The sequence below is a fragment of the Scylla paramamosain genome, unplaced genomic scaffold (genome assembly GCF_035594125.1).
Source record: "Scylla paramamosain isolate STU-SP2022 unplaced genomic scaffold, ASM3559412v1 Contig2, whole genome shotgun sequence".
NCBI classification, from domain to species: Eukaryota; Metazoa; Arthropoda; class Malacostraca; order Decapoda; family Portunidae; genus Scylla; species Scylla paramamosain.
Genome location: NW_026973667.1, coordinates 3,229,642 through 3,251,173, shown reverse-complemented (window position 1 = coordinate 3,251,173; position 21,532 = coordinate 3,229,642). Strand labels below are relative to the sequence as shown.

Sequence of the window (21,532 nt, the reverse complement as noted above, 5' to 3'; positions counted from 1 at the left end):
TCACAGTCAGCATTAGCATGAGGCAAAGAAAGACATCCTAGTGAAAAGTCTGAAACAAGCTTAAACTTGGGGTTTCCATCACTATCCTCCAGAGTTTTTATGGCACACCAAAATTTATCAGGCTGGTTGTAATTGCTTTTGTCCACTTTTTCGCCATGTTGGTAATGGATTCAGGCAGATCTTCTACGGCAAGCCTCTTCCACTCATCGTCCAGTTGCTGGAGGGTAGAATCATCGTGGGCAATGATTCGGGGAAGGTGTGTCGCGAGGGGCACCAAACTTTGCTCTTGCACTTTGCCCTGGATGCCTAGAACACTGGCTGGCTCCAGCATGTGCATTCTTGAAAGGACTTCATCTGCGAAATTAAATCTCTTCCTGATCTGTTCTGCTGCTACTATCAAAAATAATCTGCAATGGAAGCGAAACTCATACATTTCATTTTTTTTTTTTTTTTTTTTGCTTGCTTAATTCTGGATTGTCTGTTACTGTTTTTCAGACAGATGCACCCAAATACACCTGCTCTAGCATCAGGAACTCACGTTGATATCTTGGATCAACTTTTGAAAGCATGGTTTTCACAATGTATTCATGGTTCATGTACATCAGTAGCAATTCTTTATATAAATTACAAACTTGCCTGTGCAATTCAGTTATGACCACTCTTTCACTTTGAAATAAAAGGTTCAGCTTTTTGCTAATACTTTGGTAATACTGAAGAAAGGAAGCAGTAGTAAAGCCTGGTAAATTTAATTCAGTAAACAACATCTGAAGAGGGCCCCACTGCTCAAGCATCCTTTTCACAACAGCCGTGTAGGAAAGCCAGCGCGTTCTACATGGCAATAAAATCCTAAGCTTTTGAGCCCCAGCAAACTCTTGAAATTGTACAAATTGTGCCAATCGTTTTGAAGAGTTCTTGAATGTGTTGTGGACATCATGAGCTACTTGTTCAATAGCATCAGGTAATTGTTTGCATGCTTCAGAGGCACATGTATGGGCAGAATGGCACACACATTTCATAATAAAGATTCCTGGGCAAAGTTCCTTTAACCTGCTACTCACAGAGTTATTAGGCCCCATTATAGTGCTGCATCCATCACAACCAAAGCCAATGATATTACAAGTAGGTATACCATTTTCAGTAAATGTTTTCATTATCTCTGAAAACAACCTGGCAGCTGTAGCACCTTCATTAGCTTTACTAGGATCACTACTAAATAATGGCACTAAATCCCAAAATTTGGTGACAACAGCATTTCCTTCAACCACTCTTACCATGATGCATAAATTCTGACAGACCGATATATCTGTGGATTCATCCACAAGAATGCTCAACTTGTTCTGCTTCAAGATGTTAATGAGCTCTTGTTTGTGAGAGTGTGCCATAACATTACCACACACTCTTTGACATTTTGGTCTTTTCATTTTCAATTCCTTTGCAATAGCGGAGTCAGAGAAGCAACCTTTCAGGACTTCACACAGATGATCGGCCACACGGAAACTTATATTGTGTTCCACCATAAATGCAGTAAGCCTTATTTCAGCAGCCTTAACAGAATCACTTTTACTAGTTTCATTATCACCACGTGCACTTGTAAATGACTCCATAAGTATTTTGGATGAGGATGGCGCACACATTTTCTTGTGCTTTGCAGTGTTTTCGTGCAACTTGAGAGTTGTGAGCTGGGCGGTTATTTCAACACTGCAAATAAGGCACATGGCCTTACAAGCATCCTTCTTTGCAGGCCCCACCCACGGAAACTGTTTGTCCCACTCGGGCCTATATTTCTGTTTCCGTCTCGCTTTTTTCGGCACTGCACCACATGCCTCCTCTCTCTCCTTTCCTTTCTCTTCAGACATTTTTAACGAAAACTGAAAGTCCTGTCCTGCGTCGCGACGCGCGAGACTGACAACTGACTGACGACTACAAGACTATGGGACGGGGACTCCGGGAGCGGACGGACTGGTCGCAGACAAGAACGAGACCTGTTGTTCATTACTATAAAATTATCAACTATACATTACTATAAAATTATCAACGAAAATACAATGGTAATTCCTTTTTGTCTCATTAAATACAAGTAATTATATAAACAATGCTCATATTAATGCAAATAAACGAGAAAAAGGCGAAGTGAAAGCCAAAAGACGAGCCAGAGTGACGGTGCCCACCAAGTCTTACAAGCACATCACAAACCATGGGGGAAGTGGTCAGGGATGCAACACTGACAGATTTACAGGCCAGGAAAGTGTTTGGCAAGAAGCAACATGCATTCACACAGGGAGGGTTAAGTCTGACTAACCAGCCTGTCCCCTTCCCTGTGACACGACACAGGAGCACCAGAAGCAATGCGTCAGGTCTTTATAAGCAGCTACAACAAAGTTTCCAATGAAAAAAAAAAATATTTTGCAATTTCTTTCCAGTTGAAATCCTTCCATTGGTACAGCTGGCACGCCATGCACATTGTCTCCAGGGACTCCTTCACTGCCTCAATACTCCTTCCATTGCTACAGCTGGCACGCCATGCACATTGTCTCCAGGGACTCCTTCACTGCCTCAATACTCCTTCCATTGCTACAGCTGGCACGCCATGCACATTGTCTCCAGGGACTCCTTCACTGCCTCAATACTCCTTCCATTGGTACAGCTGGCACGCCATGCACATTGTCTCCAGGGACTCCTTCACTGCCTCAATACTCCTTCCATTGCTACAGCTGGCACGCCATGCACATTGTCTCCAGGGACTCCTTCACTGCCTCAATACTCCTTCCATTGGTACACCTGGCACGCCATGCACATTGTCTCCAGGGACTCCTTCACTGCCTCAATACTCCTTCCATTGGTACAGCTGGCACGCCATGCACATTGTCTCCAGGGACTCCTTCACTGCCTCAATACTCCTTCCATTGGTACAGCTGGCACGCCATGCACATTGTCTCCAGGCCGCCCTGTGACACTGGCTTTTCTTATTATTAGTTAGTTATTTTCTTTTATGTAAGAGGGCTGTTGGAAAAGGACCAGAAAAAATTTGAATAAAAAAGCCAACTTAATGCCAGTTCCTGTAGAGGAGCCAAATAAAATGAGAATAATAAAAACAGATAAATAAAACGATGTCTTGAGCCTCCCCCTCGTTGAAAGACTTGAAGCCATTGGAAGGAGGAAATGCAGAAGCAGGCAGGGAGTTCCACAGTTTACCTGAGAAAGGGAAGAATGAACGAGAACACTGGTTAACTCTTGGTGTTGTCTCTGCCTGCCCTCTCACCCTCCCCCTTCACGCACACCACGACCACCGCAAGCCTTTCACGACATTCCAGGGTGGCCTGTGCACTCTGCCGCCTTCTCTCATGACAGAGCTGCCTACATCTATATTTTCTCCTCTTACATTTCTCTCCTTCCTATACACAAAGACTCCTGCTCCTCCTCCTCCTCCATCCTGAACGTTCTGTGCCTCTCCAATCATCACCTGCTCACCACCATGCACGTGCACGCCCTCCTTTGAATGTCTCGCTCGCCATCATCATCACCATCACCACCATCATCATCATGACCACAGACACAGCTGGCAGCAGTGAAGGAGCAAAGACGAGGGCGCAGTGATGCAGGGCCAGCCATCACCAAACAAGCACACAGACAACACGGTTGGTGACACAACAGGATGGTGAGGAACACGAGGGCAGCCTTTCCCTTCCTGGACGAGAACATGAGGAGGAAAGTCACCACCACGACAATTACACAGAAACTGTTAGCTGCTACACTTGTGTGCTCCATCACCTGTAGAGAGAGAGAGAGAGAGAGAGAGAGAGAGAGAGAGAGAGAGAGAGAGAGGCAAAGATGGTGCCAGACTTAACATAACCTAACGTGTGAAGGAGAGACAAAAAGAAAGGGAAACACAACACTTGAGGCAAGGAGAGAGAGGGGCTGCCTCACTACAATATATTCCTGTAGCTGAGGCCCTGTATACTACACCTGGTGAATACACAAACACTTGAGGCAAGGAGAGAGAGGGGCTGCCTCACTACAATATATTCCTGTAGCTGAGGCCCTGTATACTACACCTGGTGAATACACAAACACTTGAGGCAAGGAGAGAGAGGGGCTGCCTCACTACAATATATTCCTGTAGCTGAGGCCCTGTATACTACACCTGGTGAATACACAAACACTTGAGGCAAGGAGAGAGAGGGGCTGCCTCACTACAATATATTCCTGTAGCTGAGGCCCTGTATACTACACCTGGTGAATACACAAACAAAGGTTTACTGCACACACACATTTATTGAAAGTCACACCTGCACTGCCAACAAAACAAATGCTGGGGCCTTGACTCCCCCACACCACCACCACCACCACCACCACCACACAAAACTGCTGGGGCCATGACTCCCCCACACCACCACACCACCATCACACAAAACTGCTGGGGCCATGACTCCCCCACACCACCACAACCACCACCACCACCACCACACAAAACTGCTGGCCCCATGTGTCCACACACCACCACCTTAGAAGTGGATCTTCACGTGCCTGGCAATATCAGCCTTTGTCTTGAAACACTTGCCACAAACATCACACTCGAACTCCCTCACCCCAGTGTGTCTGAAGGCGTGTTCATTGAGACGAGAAATGGTAGGAAATCTTTTGCCACACTCATCACACTCATAATTTCTAACACCACTGTGTGTCAGGGTGTGTCTGGTGAGGTAAGACTTGTGGGTAAATTTCTTCCCACACTCATCACACTCATAATTTCTAACACCACTGTGTGTCAAGGTGTGTGTGTTGAGGGAAGACTTGTGGGTAAATTTCTTCCCACACTCATCACACTCATAATTTCTAACACCACTGTGTGTCAGGGTGTGTGAGGTGAGGGAAGACTTGTGGGTAAATTTCTTCCCACACTCATCACACTCATAATTTCTAACACCACTGTGTGTCAGGGTGTGTGTGTTGAGGGAAGACTTGTGGGTAAATTTCTTCCCACACTCATCACACTCATAATTTCTAACACCACTGTGTGTCAGGGTGTGTGTGGTGAGGTTAGACTTGTGGGTAAATTTCTTCCCACACTCATCACACTCATAATTTCTAACACCACTGTGTGTCAGGGTGTGTGTGTTAAGGGAAGACTTGTGGGTAAATTTCTTCCCACACTCATCACACTCATAATTTCTAACACCACTGTGTGTCAGGGTGTGTGTGGTGAGGTTAGACTTGTGGGTAAATTTCTTCCCACACTCATCACACTCATAATTTCTAACACCACTGTGTGTGAGGATGTGTGTGGTGAGGTTACTCTTGTGGGTAAATTTCTTCCCACACTCACCACACTCATAATTTCTAACACCACTGTGTGTCAGGGTGTGTGAGGTGAGGGAATACTTGTGGGTAAATTTCTTCCCACACTCATCACACTCATAATTTCTAACACCACTGTGTATCAGGGTGTGTGTGGTGAGGTTAGACTTCTGGGTAAATTTCTTCCCACACTCATCACACTCATAATTTCTAACACCACTGTGTGTCACGATGTGTCTGGTGAGGTTAGACTTCTGGGTAAATTTCTTCCCACACTCATCACACTCATAATTTCTAACACCACTGTGTGTCAGGGTGTGTGTGGTGAGGTTAGACTTGTCGGTAAATTTCTTCCCACACTCATCACACTCATAATTTCTAACACCACTGTGTGTCAGGGTGTGTGTGGTGAGGGAAGACTTGTGGGTAAATTTCTTCCCACACTCATCACACTCATAATTTCTAACACCACTGTGTGTCAGGGTGTGTCTGGTGAGGTGAGACTTATAGGTAAATTTCTTCCCACACTCACCACACTCATAATTTCTAACACCACTGTGTGTCAGGGTGTGGTAGTAAAGGCCTTGTCTGGATACAAAAGTTTTGTCACACTGCTGGCACTCAAACTTGCTCTCTCCTCTGTGGACAGAGCTGCCTGCCTCCAGGTGATTCTTGCCACCACACCTGCACCTCCCCACACCTGAGGCTGGCTGCTGCTGCTGCTGCTGCTGCCGCTGTTCCCGCCGCCTCCGGCCGCTCATGCTGTTGCCCGGCTTCACGACCTCCACCGCAGCACCACTCCCGCCAGCACACGCCGCGTCCAGTCCTGCAGGGACCCTCGGGGAGGCCAGACAGCCGTCAGTGCCAGGCAGGGCGGCGGCCTGGATGCTGGCCTGGTCTGTGGAGCAGGGAAGAGTGGTGGCCATTACAAACTGTACCCACGTCTCAGAAAGAGCCATTTCTGCAAGCACCGACCAACGTGATGCCGTCTTTGTCACTTGTGGGACGGGTCAAGTCACAAACCCTTCAGTAATTGTCAACTACACACACACACACACACACACACACACACACACACACACACACACACAGAGACATACTCACAATAGGGGCAAGAATGGTACAGCCTCAGGAGTGAACCAGGGACATCCAAGCACAGTGCAGCACAGCGGTGCACAGGTCTCCCCTCTCTCTCACAGCAAGTGCCTGGAAGAGTGCATCACCTTGGGTCAGTGGTTCTTAACCCTTGGGTCACAGCCCAAAGTTGGGTCACCCACCCACACTTCACTGGGTCGTTAAGGACACAAACACAGTTTTTCCCCAGTATACTTGTTCAAAATGTTATCACAATATTAATGCTGTGTACAGAATACTTACTGTTCAAAATGTTATCAGAGTATTAATGCTGTGTACAGAATACTTACTGTTCAAAATGTTATCAGAGTATTAATGCTGTGTACAGAATACTTACTGTTCAAAATGTTATCAGAGTATTAATGCTGTGTACAGAATACTTACTGTTCAAAATGTTATCAGAGTATTAATGCTGTGTACAGAATACTTACTGTTCAAAATGTTATCACAGTATTAATGCTGTGCACAGAATACTTACTGTTCAAAATGTTATCACAGTATTAATGCTGTGTACAGAATACTTACTGTTCAAAATGTTATCATAGTATTAATGCTGTGTACAGAATACTTACTGTTCAAAATGTTATCACAGTATTAATGCTGTGTACAGAATACTTACTGTTCAAAATGTTATCACAGTATTAATGCTGTGTACAGAATACTTACTGTTCAAAATGTTATCACAGTATTAATGCTGTGTACAGAATACTTACTGTTCAAAATGTTATCACAGTATTAATGCTGTGTACAGAATACTTACTGTTCAAAATGTTATCACAGTATTAATGCTGTGTACAGAATACCTAACTCATTAACATCTAAGGCTAACCAAATCATGCACACAGACAATTTAACTGAGGTGGAGACAGAGAGAGAGAGAGAGAGAGAGAGAGAGAGAGAGAGAGAGAGAGAGAGAGAGAGAGAGAGAGAGAGAGAGAGAGAGAGAGAGAGAGAGAGAGAGAGAGAGAAATCACATTCAACCCTGGCCTTTCAACATAATTTGAATTTAAATGGAGTGTTTGTGGGAACTGTCATTCCAACAGCAAGGTTAGTGGTGATGGGAATGAATTAAATTAGAGGGTAACAATCCACCGAAACAAGTGGATCCAGCAACGAGGGTCCGGGTGGAGCAGATTCACCACTCCGGAGCAAAGCGACATCATTCCGCTCAACCTCCACCTTACAGGCCTAACCAAACTAGCTAACTTAACCTAACTAAAGTAGCTAACCTAACCTAACCTAACCAAACCTAATTTAACCTAACCTAACCAAGACTAACTTAACCTAACCAAACTAACTTAACCAAACGTAACTTAACTTAACCTAACTAACCTAACCTGACTAAATTCACCTAAACTAGCCAAATAAAACATAACCAAACTAACTTAACCTAACTAAACTACCTAAACTAACCTAACCAAATGTAACTTAACCAAACCTGCTCTCGTGCCCACGCTCTTGAATCTTCCGAGTTTTCCACCATCTGGCTACGACTACAGAGTCATTCTCATACTAAATTTATCTGTGCTGTATACTTCTCTCCTAACTCCTCTGACTATAAGAAATTCTTTGACTACTTAACTTCCAAAGTGGAGCACATTCTGACCCTCTTCCCTTTTGCAGAGATCTCCATTCTTGGAGACTTCAATGTTCACCACCAGCTTTGGCTTTCCTCTCCCTTCACTGACCATCCTGGTGAACTAGCCTACAACTTTGCTATCCTCCATGACCTAGAGCAATTGGTGCAACACCCTACTCGTATTCCTGACCGTCTTGGAGATACGCCCAACATTCTTGACCTTTTCCTGACCTCTAATCCTTCTGCTTATGCTGTCACCCTTTCTTCTCCGTTGGGCTCCTCCGATCATAATCTCATATCTTTATCTTGTCCTATCACTCCAATCACTGCCTGCTTCTGTATTTCCACCTTCCTATGACTTGAATTCCTTCAAGAGGGAGGTTTCAAGACACTTATCCACCAATTTTTGACCACTGCTTTGACCCTTTAATGGGACTGGCATTTCAGTGGGCATTTTTTTTTATTAGATTTTTGTTGCCCTTGGCCAGTATCCTTCCTACATTAAAAAAAAAAAAAAAAAAAAACTAACCACACAAACCAAACTAACTTAACCTAACCTAACTAAAGTCACCTAACCTAACTGGCAAGGCAGAGAAATGAATAAGAAGTGGTCACCTTGTTTCTCTTCACAAAATGTGGCGGTGCGCTGGAAATAATGGCAGCAACAGACAGACTTCTTCCTCGCACTAACTCAAATATTTCAAATTGAGCGCTTCTCCCTCCTCAGGATGAAGTAAAGCGCTGTCATTGGATAAATTAATCCCTCATGTTTTAAATGGCCAGCAGCTGCATTCTCAAACAAAGGAACCAATCACCGTGAACAATTTCACGCTTGCCAACAGATGTGACATACACACGCACGAACGAACACCCCCTCACCAGGGTAGACCAGTGCCCTTCTCTGATAAGAAGGGTAAGGAAAGCCACGTTAATACTGGGGAAACAGTAAAATACCGTAAGGTTTGGCGCACCTGCAGATCCGCGCTGCCCTTACATTCATCTGAAATAACCTCTACCTGTCTATTCATGTGTCAAGAAAGGGTAGCCATCCAGGTGAGTCAAGCAGGTGAGTGAGTCCAAACATCTCCCGTCTTTTCCTCTTTCCGCAACTTCCTCCCTCCGTGGGGAAATAAGAAAAGTTTGTTGTCCTGTCCCCCCGCCCTCCCCTAGAGTACTTATCAGCCAGCCTTCTGCCAGTGACCCTTTATATGTCAGATGTAAACTTGAACACGGCTAGTGAAGGTTAGGCTGAGGCAGGAGCAGATATTCTACACATTAACCAAAATCCAAACACACGAGATCCCCGAAGTTCTCCCTAAACACACCGCTCCCTCCCCTTCTGTTTCTTGTGGTGGTAACAGCGTCCATTCTTGCCATTTTAAGGCGATTTTTGGCCAGACACACTCACCTGGACTTCCTTTCCCTCACTTCAACTAGTAATTTTGGTGTGGGCGCCGCGTTCATGAGAATTTTGGTGTTTTTTGGTCAATGTTTACACGTGCAACTTCAAACCTTCCTTCAGGACGCCATGAGATTCTGTTAGGCTCGTTTATACAGCGATGCCAGATTGTTTTGGCCATATTATCGTACTACACAGGTTGAAATTATTGTACTTCTGGTAAAATTATCGTTCATATGTAATTATTCCGAATATTATGCAAAACTGGCACTTTCCAAATACAGCAGAATTTAGGTTATATATATATATATATATATATATATATATATATATATATATATATATATATATATATATATATATATATATATATATATATATATATATATATATATATATAGAGAGAGAGAGAGAGAGAGAGAGAGAGAGAGAGAGAGAGAGAGAGAGAGTAATGAAAAAAACAACAATGCCCTTAACAAACAAAACACTTTCCTAAATACATATCTTTAATAATTGGAGAAAAACTACAGGACACTTCGTTAAGTTGTTTACTTACTATGTAGGAGATTACTGGTCTTGTTCTTCTATATATACATCCGGCACGTCGTCAGCAGCCCCGGCACTCTCTTCACTGGAGGAATATAGCACGCTTGATGTCATGTTTTTTATCATTGACTTTGATTGATGGCTTGAAGGTCGTACAGTCACTGCTGGATGTGGAAGCAACACACTGCTTCGCTAGGATGATGTCTCTTACGGTTTCTGTTATTAGCTTATTTCTGTCTTTTGTTTTCACACGGTTTACACTAGAGAAGCAGCGCTCACAGTCAGCATTAGCATGAGGCAAAGAAAGACATCGTAGTGAAAGGTCTGAAACAAGCTTAAACTTGGGGTTTCCATCACTATCCTCCAGAGTTTTTATGGCACACCAAAATTTATCAGGCTGGTTGTAATTGCTTTTGTCCACTTTTTCGCCATGTTGGTAATGGATTCAGGCAGATCTTCTACGGCAAGCCTCTTCCACTCATCGTGCAGTTGCTGGAAGGTAGAATCATCGTGGGCAATGATTCGGGGAAGGTGTGTCGCGAGGGGCACCAAACTTTGCTCTTGCACTTTGCCCTGGATGCCTAGAACACTGGCTGGCTCCAGCATGTGCATTCTTGAAAGGACTTCATCTGCGAAATTAAATCTCTTCCTGATCTGTTCTGCTGCTACTATCAAAAATAATCTGCAGTGGAAGCGAAACTCATACATTTCATTTTTTTTTTTTTTTTTTTTTGCTTGCTTAATTCTGGATTGTCTGTTACTGTTTTTCAGACAGATGCACCCAAATACACCTGCTCTAGCATCAGGAACTCACGTTGATATCTTGGATCAACTTTTGAAAGCATGGTTTTCACAATGTATTCATGGTTCATGTACATCAGTAGCAATTCTTTATATAAATTACAAACTTGCCTGTGCAATTCAGTTATGACCACTCTTTCACTTTGAAATAAAAGGTTCAGCTTTTTGGTAATACTTTGGTAATACTGAAGAAAGGAAGCAGTAGTAAAGCCTGGTAAATTTAATTCAGTAAACAACATCTGAAGAGGGCCCCACTGCTCAAGCATCCTTTTCACAACAGCCGTGTAGGAAAGCCAGCGCGTTCTACATGGCAATAAAATCCTAAGCTTTTGAGCCCCAGCAAACTCTTGAAATTGTACAAATTGTGCCAATCGTTTTGAAGAGTTCTTGAATGTGTTGTGGACATCATGAGCTACTTGTTCAATAGCATCAGGTAATTGTTTGCATGCTTCAGAGGCACATATATGGGCAGAATGGCACACACATTTCATAATAAAGATTCCTGGGCAAAGTTCCTTTAACCTGCTACTCATAGAGTTATTAGGCCCCATCATAGTGCTGCATCCATCACAACCAAAGCCAATGATATTACAAGTAGGTATACCATTTTCAGTAAATGTTTTCATTATCTCTGAAAACAACCTGGCAGCTGTAGCACCTTCATTAGCTTTACTAGGATCACTACTAAATAATGGCACTAAATCCCAAAATTTGGTGACAACAGCATTTCCTTGAACCACTCTTACCATGATGCATAAATTCTGACAGACCGATATATCTGTGGATTCATCCACAAGAATGCTCAACTTGTTCTGCTTCAAGATGTTAATGAGCTCTTGTTTGTGAGAGTGTGCCATAACATTACCACACACTCTTTGACATTTTGTTCTTTTCATTTTCAATTCCTTTGCAATAGCGGAGTCAGAGAAGCAACCTTTCAGGACTTCACACAGATGATCGGCCACACGGAGACTTATATTGTGTTCCACCATAAATGCAGTAAGCCTTATTTCAGCAGCCTTAACAGAATCACTTTTACTAGTTTCATTATCACCACGTGCACTTGTAAATGACTCCATAAGTATTTTGGATGAGGATGGCGCACACATTTTCTTGTGCTTTGCAGTGTTTTCGTGCAACTTGAGAGTTGTGAGCTGGGCGGTTATTTCAACACTGCAAATAAGGCACATGGCCTTACAAGCATCCTTCTTTGCAGGCCCCACCCACGGAAACTGTTTGTCCCACTCGGGCCTATATTTCTGTTTCCGTCTCGCTTTTTTCGGCACTGCACCACATGCCTCCTCTCTCTCCTTTCCTTTCTCTTCAGACATTTTTAACGAAAACTGAAAGTCCTGTCCTGCGTCGCGACGCGCGAGACTGACGACTGACTGACGACTACGAGACTATGGGACGGGGACTCGGGGAGCGGACGGACTGGTCGCAGACAAGAACAAGACCTGTTGTTCACCATACATTTCTATAAAATTATCAACGAAAATACAATGGTAATTCCTTTTTGTCTCATTAAATACAAGTAATTATATACACAATGCTCATATTAATGCAAATAAATGAGAAAAAGGCGAAGTGAAAGCCAAAAGACGAGCCAGAGTGACGGTGCCCACCAAGTCTTACAAGCACATCACAAACCATGGGGGAAGTGGTCAGGGATGCAACACTGACAGATTTACAGGCCAGGAAAGTGTTTGGCGAGAAGCAACATGCATTCACACAGGGAGGGTTAAGTCTGACTAACCAGCCTGTCCCCTTCCCTGTGACACGACACAGGAGCACCAGAAGCAATGCGTCAGGTCTTTATAAGCAGCTACAACAAAGTTTCCAATGAAAAATATATATATTTTGCAATTTCTTTCCAGCTGAAATCCTTCCATTGGTACAGCTGGCACGCCATGCACATTGTCTCCAGGGACTCCTTCACTGCCTCAATACTCCTTCCATTGGTACACCTGGCACGCCATGCACATTGTCTCCAGGGACTCCTTCACTGCCTCAATACTCCTTCCATTGGTACAGCTGGCACGCCATGCACATTGTCTCCAGGGACTCCTTCACTGCCTCAATACTCCTTCCATTGGTACAGCTGGCACGCCATGCACATTGTCTCCAGGCAGCGTGGTTTTGCCACCCTGTGGCACTGGCTTTTCTTATTATTAGTTAGTTATTTTCTTTTATGTAAGAGGGCTGTTGGAAAAGGACAACAAAAAATTTGAATAAAAAAGCCAACTTAATGCCAGTTCCTGTAGAGGAGCCAAATAAAATGAGAATAATAAAAATAGATAAATAAAACGATGTCTTGAGCCTCCCCCTCGTTGAAAGACTTGAAGCCATTGGAAGGAGGAAATGCAGAAGCAGGCAGGGAGTTCCACAGTTTACCTGAGAAAGGGAAGAATGAACGAGAACACTGGTTAACTCTTGGTGTTGTCTCTGCCTGCCCTCTCACCCTCCCCCTTCACGCACACCACGACCACCGCAACCCTTTCACGACATTCCAGGGTGGCCTGTGCACTCTGCCGCCTTCTCTCATGACAGAGCTGCCTACATCTATCTTTTCTCCTCTTACATTCCTCTCCTTCCTATACACAAAGACTCCTGCTCCTCCTCCTCCTCCATCCTGAACGTTCTGTGCCTCTCCAATCATCACCTGCTCACCACCATGCACGTGCACGCCCTCCTTTGAATGTCTCGCTCGCCATCATCATCACCATCACCACCATCATCATCATGACCACGGACACAGCTGGCAGCAGTGAAGGAGCAAAGACGAGGGCGCAGTGATGCAGGGCCAGCCATCACCAAACAAGCACACAGACAACACGGTTGGTGACACAACAGGATGGTGAGGAACACGAGGGCAGCCTTTCCCTTCCTGGACGAGAACATGAGGAGGAAAGTCACCACCACGACAATTACACAGAAACTGTTAGCTGCTACACTTGTGTGCTCCATCACCTGTAGAGAGAGAGAGAGAGAGAGAGAGAGAGAGAGAGAGAGAGAGAGGCAAAGATGGTGCCAGACTTAACATAACCTAACGTGTGAAGGAGAGACAAAAAGAAAGGGAAACACAACACTTGAGGCAAGGAGAGAGAGGGGGCTGCCTCACTACAATATATTCCTGTAGCTGAGGCCCTGTATACTACACCTGGTGAATACACAAACACTTGAGGCAAGGAGAGAGAGGGGCTGCCTCACTACAATATATTCCTGTAGCTGAGGCCCTGTATACTACACCTGGTGAATACACAAACACTTGAGGCAAGGAGAGAGAGGGGCTGCCTCACTACAACATATTCCTGTAGCTGAGGCCCTGTATACTACACCTGGTGAATACACAAACACTTGAGGCAAGGAGAGAGAGGGGCTGCCTCACTACAATATATTCCTGTAGCTGAGGCCCTGTATACTACACCTGGTGAATACACAAACACTTGAGGCAAGGAGAGAGAGGGGCTGCCTCACTACAATATATTCCTGTAGCTGAGGCCCTGTATACTACACCTGGTGAATACACAAACAAAGGTTTACCGCACACACACATTTATTGAAAGTCACACCTGCACTGCCAACAAAACAAATGCTGGGGCCATGACTCCCCCACACCACCACCACCACCACCACACAGAACTGCTGGGGCCATGACTCCCTCACAGCACACACAGGCACAGCCACCACCACCACCACCACCACCACCACCACCACAGGTACAGGTGTGGCCCCATGTGTCCACACACCACCACCTCAGAAGTGGATCTTCACGTGCTGGGCAATCTCAGCCTTTGTCTTGAAACACTTGCCACAAACATCACACTCGAACTCCCTCACCCCAGTGTGTCTGAAGGTATGTTTATTGAGACGAGAAATGGTAGGAAATCTTTTGCCACACTCATCACACTCATAATTTCTAACACCACTGTGTGTCAGGGTGTGTGTGTTGAGGGAAGACTTGTGGGTAAATTTCTTCCCACACTCATCACACTCATAAATTCTAACACCACTGTGTGTCAGGGTGTGTGTGGTGAGGTGAGACTTGCGGATAAATTTCTTCCCACACTCATCACACTCATAATTTCTAACACCACTGTGTGTCAGGGTGTGTGTGTTGAGGGAAGACTTGTGGATAAATTTCTTCCCACACTCATCACACTCATAATTTCCAACACCACTGTGTGTCAGGGTGTGTGAGGTGAGGGAAGACTTGTGGGTAAATTTCTTCCCACACTCATCACACTCATAATTTCTAACACCACTGTGTGTAAGGGTATGTGTGGTGAGATGAGACTTGCGGATAAATTTCTTCCCACACTCATCACACTCATAATTTCTAACACCACTGTGTGTCAAGGTGTGTCTGATGAGGTGAGACTTTTGGATAAATTTCTTCCCACACTCATCACACTCATAATTTTTAACACCACTGTGTGTCAGGGTGTGTGTGTTGAGGGAAGACTTTTGGGTAAATTTCTTCCCACACTCGCCACACTCATAATTTCTAACACCACTGTGTGTCAGGGTGTGTGTGTTGAGGGAAGACTTTTGGGTAAATTTCTTACCACACTCGCCACACTCATAATTTCTAACACCACTGTGTGTCAGGGTGTGTGTGTTGAGGGAAGACTTTTGGGTAAATTTCTTCCCATACTCGCCACACTCATAATTTCTAACACCACAGTGTGTCAGGGTGTGTCTGGTGAGAGAAGACTTACAGGTAAATTTTTTCCCACACTCACCACACTCATAATTTCTAACACCACTGTGTGTCAGGGTGTGGTACTTAAGGCCTTGTCTGGATACAAAAGTTTTGTCACACTGCTGGCACTCAAACTTGCTCTCTCCTCTGTGGACAGAGCTGCCTGCCTCCAGGTGATTCTTGCCACCACACCTGCGCCTCCCCACACCTGAGGCTTGCTGATGCTGCTGCCGCTGTTGCTGCCGCCGCCGGCCGCTCATGCTGTTGCCCGGCCTCACGACCTCCACCGCAGCACCACTCCCGCCAGCACACGCCGCGTCCAGTCCTGCAGGGACCCTCGGGGAGGCCAGACAGCCGTCAGTGCCAGGCAGGGCGGCGGCCTGGATGCTGGCCTGGTCTGTGGAGCAGGGAAGAGTGGTGGCCATTACAAACTGTACCCACGTCTCAGAAAGAGCCATTTCTGCAAGCACCGACCAACGTGATGCCGTCTTTGTCACTTGTGGGACGGGTCAAGTCACAAACCCTTCAGTAATTGTCAACTACACACACACACACACACACACACACACACACACACACACACACACACAGAGACATACTCACAATAGGGGCAAGAATGGTACAGCCTCAGGAGTGAACCAAGGACATCTAAGCACAGTGCAGCACAGCGGTGCACAGGTCTCCCCTCTCTCTCCCAGCAAGTGCCCTGGAAGAGTGCATCACCTTGGGTCAGTGGTTCTTAACCCTTGGGTCACAGCCCAAAGTTGGGTCACCCACCCACACTTCACTGGGTCGTCAAGGACACAAACACAGTTTTTCCCTGGTGTACTTGTTCAAAATGTTATCACAGTATTAATGCTGTGTACAGAATACTTACTGTTCAAAATGTTATCACAGTATTAATGCTGTGTACAGAATACTTACTGTTCAAAATGTTATCACAGTATTAATGCTGTGTACAGAATACCTAACTCATTAACATCTAAGGCTAACCAAATCATGCACACAGACAATTTAACTGAGGTGGAGAGAGAGAGAGAGAGAGAGAGAGGAGGAGAGAGAGAGAGAGAGAGAGAGAGAGAGAGAGAGAGAGAGAGAGAGAGGAGAGAGAGAGAGAGAGAGAGAGAAAGAGAGAGAGAGAGAGAGAGAGAGAGAGAGAGAGAGAGAGAGAGAGAGAGAGAGAGAGAGAAAGAGAGAGAGAGAGAGAGGAGAGAGAGAGAGAGAGAGAGAGAGAGAGAGAGAGAGAGAGAGAGAGAGAGAGAGAGAGAGAGAGAGAGAGAGAGAGAGAGGAGAATCACATTTATCCCCGGCCTTTCAACATAATTTGAATTTAAATGGAGTGTTTGTGGGAACTGTCATTCCAACAGCAAGGTTACTGGTGATGGGAATGAATTAAATTAGTGGGTAACAATCCACCGCAACAAGTGGATCCAGCAACGAGGGTCCGGGTGGAGCAGATTCACCACTCCGGAGCAAAGCGACATCATTCTGCTCAACCTCCACCTTACAGGCCTAACCAAACTAGCTAACTTAACCTAACTAAAGTAGCTAACCTAACCTAACCAAACCTAACTTAATCTAACCTAACCTAGACTAACTTAACCTAACCAAACTAACTTAACCAAACGTAACTTAACCTAACTAACCTAACCTGACTAAATTAACCTAAACTAGCCAAATAAAACCTAACCAAACTAACTTAACCTAACTAAACTACCTAACCTAACCAAACGTAACTTAACCAAACCTAACCACACAAACCAAACTAACTTAACCTAACCTAACTAAAGTCACCTAACCTAACTGGCAAGGCAGAGAAATGAATAAGAAGTGGTCACCTTGCTTCTCTTCACAAAATGTGGCGGTGCGCGGGAAATAATGGCAGCAACACCCACCGCGGACAGACTTCTTCCTCGCACTAACTCAAATATTTCAAATTGAGCGCTTCTCCCTCCTCAGGATGAAGTAAAGCGCTGTCATTGGATAAATTAATCCCTCATGTTGTTACTGTATGTAAAGCGTATGTATCTCCTCGGCATTTTATAAGTGAAATGTTCAATAGTTTTCTATTTGCATGAAAACGTGTAATATGTGTAAGTATCAGTGTTCAATGCTATATTAAGCACCGATGCCGATGCTCACTTGTTAGTAGTGTGGGGTTAACCTGCTAGTCGCCTGCGGGCATCACTCACGGCCAAGTCGCGCTCAAAGACGGGTAGGATGGTGACCGAGGTAAATACTTTAATTTTGTAGTAAAAACTGATTGTCATAGTGCCAAGTCAATTGCATGTATTGTTAATGAATATTGTAATATGTTGAAAGTGTTTAATATCCGTGTATAATGTTATTTTGTAAGAAATTGAGACTGACAACTTGTTCGCAGTTCTTACGGTCATGCCTACCTCATCAATAAACGTGTCAGGGAGAACTGCCTTTCCTCGACCCTACAATGATGGGTGTGATCAGTAAAACAGATCACCTGAGAGCCAATTGATGCCCAGCCGGTGCGGCTACACATGTTTTAATTGGCCAGCAGCTGCATTCTCAAACAAAGGAACCAATCACCGTGAACAATTTCACGCTTGCCAACAGATGTGACATACACACACACGAACGAACACCCTTACCAGGGTAGACCAGTGCCCTTCTCTGATAAGAAAGGTAAGGAAAGCGGTAAATTTATAGTTTAAGCCAATGTTCCCAATCTCTACCCACGGCCCATGGCGTTATTATTAATTTCCGACAAGTAGTGTAATCATTTGAAATTTTGTGAATAGTGAGAAGAACAAAATGAGGTAGGTTATTACCACGTAGTGTGTAATGGCTTAAACTATAATAAAACCCTAACCTAACCTAACAACTGAAGTTCAGGCAACAATACACCATTTATGTTTACCTGTGGACTTAGTTGAGAGCGCTGTGCATTCCCAGGCCTATTGTGGCGTTATTATTAATTTCCGACAAGTAGGTGTAATCATTAGAAATGATGTGAATAGTGAGAAGAACAAAATGAGGTAGGTCATTACCATGTAGTGTGTAATGGCTTAAACTATAATAAAAACCAGGAAAGCCACGTTAATACTGGGGAAACAGTAAAATACCGTAAGGGTTGGCGCACCTGCAGATCCGCGCTGCCCTTACATTCTACCTGTCTATTCATATGTCAAGAAAGGGTAGCCATCCAGGTGAGTCAAGCATGTGAGTGAGTCCAACATCTCCCGTCTTTTCCTCTTTCCGCAACTTCCTCCCTCCGTGGGGAAATAAGAAAAGTTTGTTGTCCTGTCCCCCAGCCCTCCCCTAGAGTACTTATAAGCCAGCCTTCTGCCAGTGACCATTTATATGTCAGATGTAAACTTGAACACGGCTAGTGAAGGTTAGGCTGAGGCAGGAGCAGATATTCTACACATTAACCAAAATCCAAACACAAGAGATCCCCGAAGTTCTCCCTAAACACACCGCTCCCTCCCCTTCTGTTTCTTGTGGTGGTAACAGCGTCCATTCTTGCCATTTTAAGGCGATTTTTGGCCAGACACACTCACCTGGACTTCCTTTCCCTCACTTCTACTAGTAATTTTGGTGTGGGCGCCGCGTTCATGAGAATTTTGGTGTTTTTTGGTCAATGTTTACACGTGCAACTTCAAACCTTCCTTCGGGACGCCATGAGATTCTGTTAGGCTCGTTTATTATACAGCGATGCCAGATTGTTTTGGCAATATTATCGTACTACACAGGTTGAAATTACTGTACTTCTGGTAAAATTATCGTTCATATGTAATTATTCCGAATATTATGCAAAACTGCCACTTTCCAAATACAGCAGAATTTAGGTTATATATATATATATATATATATATATATATATATATATATAGAGAGAGAGAGAGAGAGAGAGAGAGAGAGAGAGAGAGAGAGAGAGAGAGAGAGAGAGAGAGAGAGAGAGAGAGAGAGAGAGAGAGAGAGAGAGAGAGAGAGGTGTGTGATGAAAATACAGGTAACAGTAATTCCATGATGCAACATGTCAAATATTTCATCAAAACTCGCTTACTTTGGTCCGCTTCAGTTGTCCGCGACCACAGCCACACTCACACATCACCCACGCGCCTGCTCACAACACACTAGCGCAGGGTTGCCAGGTCTGGGGCAGTATTCCCGCGCACTTTTACTCCAAAAAGAGCCCAAAACCCGCGGACTCCACCCTCCAAAAGAGCCCAAAAAGAGCCTAATATTTTATGAATAATATGCATGTTGTGTTAAAAACGAGAAAGGTAGAAAACGACATACTTTATTTAAACCTATAATAATAATAATGATAATAATAATAATAATAATAATAATAATAATAATAATAATAATAATAATAATAGGCTAACAATAATAATAATAATAATAATAATAATAATAATAATAATAATAATAATAATAATAATAATAGTGATAGTAGTAGTAGTAGTATATAGTAATTGTTGTTGTGGTAGTAGTAGTAGTAGTAGTAGTAGTAGTAGTAACAGCAATAATAACGATTATATATATATATATATATATATATATATATATATATATATATATATATATATATATATATATATATATATATATATATATATATGCACAGTGATATCTTTTTCAACAGTTAGTCTATATCAATATAGTCATCATCATGATTATTAGCACTTGTGAAGTATATATCTTGTGTACATAATGACAGCATTTCCTCTGTAGGAAGAAACTTGTTACAGCATATGCCTTGTCTGTGTATATATGAGCGTACATGTAATGTACTCTCTAAACTTACATGTTGCATTCTGTTTCTTAACTTATTTTTTACTATATTCATTTGGGAATCTTTCTACCGAGGCATTACTGACTGGGAGAGCCAGTAGTGACAAAGCAAATCTACCAAGATCTCGAAAATCATTTTCCCCTGAGGCGTCCTTATGGTCGTGAACTGCAAGCCAGAATTTTCGTCTATTATCAATGAATATTCACTTTTTGCCAATGTCACAACACAGTTCCTTCAGCATACACGGTGCTAACACTTTGTTTACGAGTGCCGTGCATTTTGTCCTATGTAAGGATATATCCTTACCAGAAATATCTTTTACTAGCTCACCCATGTGATCGATTGTCCTGACGCTTGAATGACAAGCAATGTGAGCTGCTAACTTCAGCTCAGCAACTTTTGCATCACTAGTGACTTTTGTTCTTGATAACCCTGATTGAAACAGAGTCCTCATGTTAGAAAATGGAGCAGCATTTTTCTCATGCTTTGCTGTCAGACCATGCTTGATAAGGTCACTGTGATGGGCTCTGATCACAGTTTTGCAAAATTTGCAGGATGCATGAGTATCATCGCCGGGTATACTCCTTATCCACGTCTTGAGCCCGTCCTCTTGTTCCCACTCTTTACAGTATTTTTTGCTGTATTTCGACCACTTGCTCATGTTCACTTGAGCGTACACACGTATGCACGTGGCCTGTATCCAGTATACTTGTATCTCCTCCAGGCAGGCTGAGGCAGCTACGAGGCTGAGAATAAATAAACTGGCTGTGTTTCAGTGTGTGTGCTGTGAGGTGAATGTGGAAATTATGAGTGCGGCATGCAGGTTTTCAGGATGGGTGCCCTACAGTCTTAATGAGGTCATGCGGCCCTAGTAGTAATCCCCTTAGGGAGAAGGGAGACTTGTTCACACCCTTCTGCGGGCTGACCTGGCGCCACTCCTTATCATACGAGTGAGTCTACTCCCTGATTTGGTATGTCGGGAAGGCAAGAGTATATTATATATTTTCAAATATAAGTAGCCCAGAAAATAGCCCAACTGCGGTAAAAAAAAGCCCAAAAAGCGCCAAACCGCGGAAACCAAACCTAACCACACAAACCAAACTAACTTAACCTAACCTAACTAAAGTCACCTAAGCTAACTGGCAAGGCAGAGAAATGAATAAGAAGTGGTCACCTTGTTTCTCTTCACAAAATGTGGCGGTGCGCTGGAAATAATGGCAGCAACACCCACCGCGGACAGACTTCTTCCTCACACTAACTCAAATATTTCAAATTGAGCGCTTCTCCCTCCTC

At 43.9% G+C, this 21,532-nt stretch overlaps 2 protein-coding genes across 2 annotated transcripts; both read right to left on the bottom strand.

Moving 5' to 3' along the window:
• Positions 1-730: 730 nt before the first annotated feature.
• LOC135095885 (zinc finger protein OZF-like) lies at positions 731-8,979 on the bottom strand. Its single transcript, XM_063997030.1, has 2 exons — positions 6,400-8,979; positions 731-6,193 (listed from the first exon to the last, which is right to left on the bottom strand). The coding sequence occupies exon 2, from the start codon at positions 6,054-6,056 to the stop codon at positions 4,503-4,505; it is 1,554 nt and encodes a 517-aa protein (XP_063853100.1). The 5' UTR covers positions 6,057-6,193; positions 6,400-8,979; the 3' UTR covers positions 731-4,502.
• Positions 8,980-9,843: 864 nt separating this feature from the next.
• LOC135095933 (zinc finger protein 586-like) lies at positions 9,844-20,900 on the bottom strand. Its single transcript, XM_063997082.1, has 5 exons — positions 20,570-20,900; positions 19,505-19,560; positions 16,063-16,165; positions 11,501-15,856; positions 9,844-10,635 (listed from the first exon to the last, which is right to left on the bottom strand). The coding sequence occupies exons 1-4, from the start codon at positions 20,898-20,900 to the stop codon at positions 14,511-14,513; spliced, it is 1,836 nt and encodes a 611-aa protein (XP_063853152.1). The 3' UTR covers positions 9,844-10,635; positions 11,501-14,510.
• Positions 20,901-21,532: the final 632 nt, after the last annotated feature.

Bases quoted from the DNA above. Each gene is read 5' to 3' on its own strand.
- LOC135095885 (XM_063997030.1), bottom strand. From the start codon at position 6,056: ATGAGCGGCCGGAGGCGGCGGGAACAGCGGCAGCAGCAGCAGCAGCAG.
- LOC135095933 (XM_063997082.1), bottom strand. From the start codon at position 20,900: ATGAGCAAGTGGTCGAAATACAGCAAAAAATACTGTAAAGAGTGGGAA. The intron at 19,561-20,569 runs GTGAGCTAGTAA...TGTTGTGAGCAG, and splicing joins CAGGACAATCGATCACATGG to GCGCGTGGGTGATGTGTGAG. The intron at 15,857-16,062 runs GTGAGTATGTCT...CCTGCTCCACAG, and splicing joins GTACCATTCTTGCCCCTATT to ACCAGGCCAGCATCCAGGCC.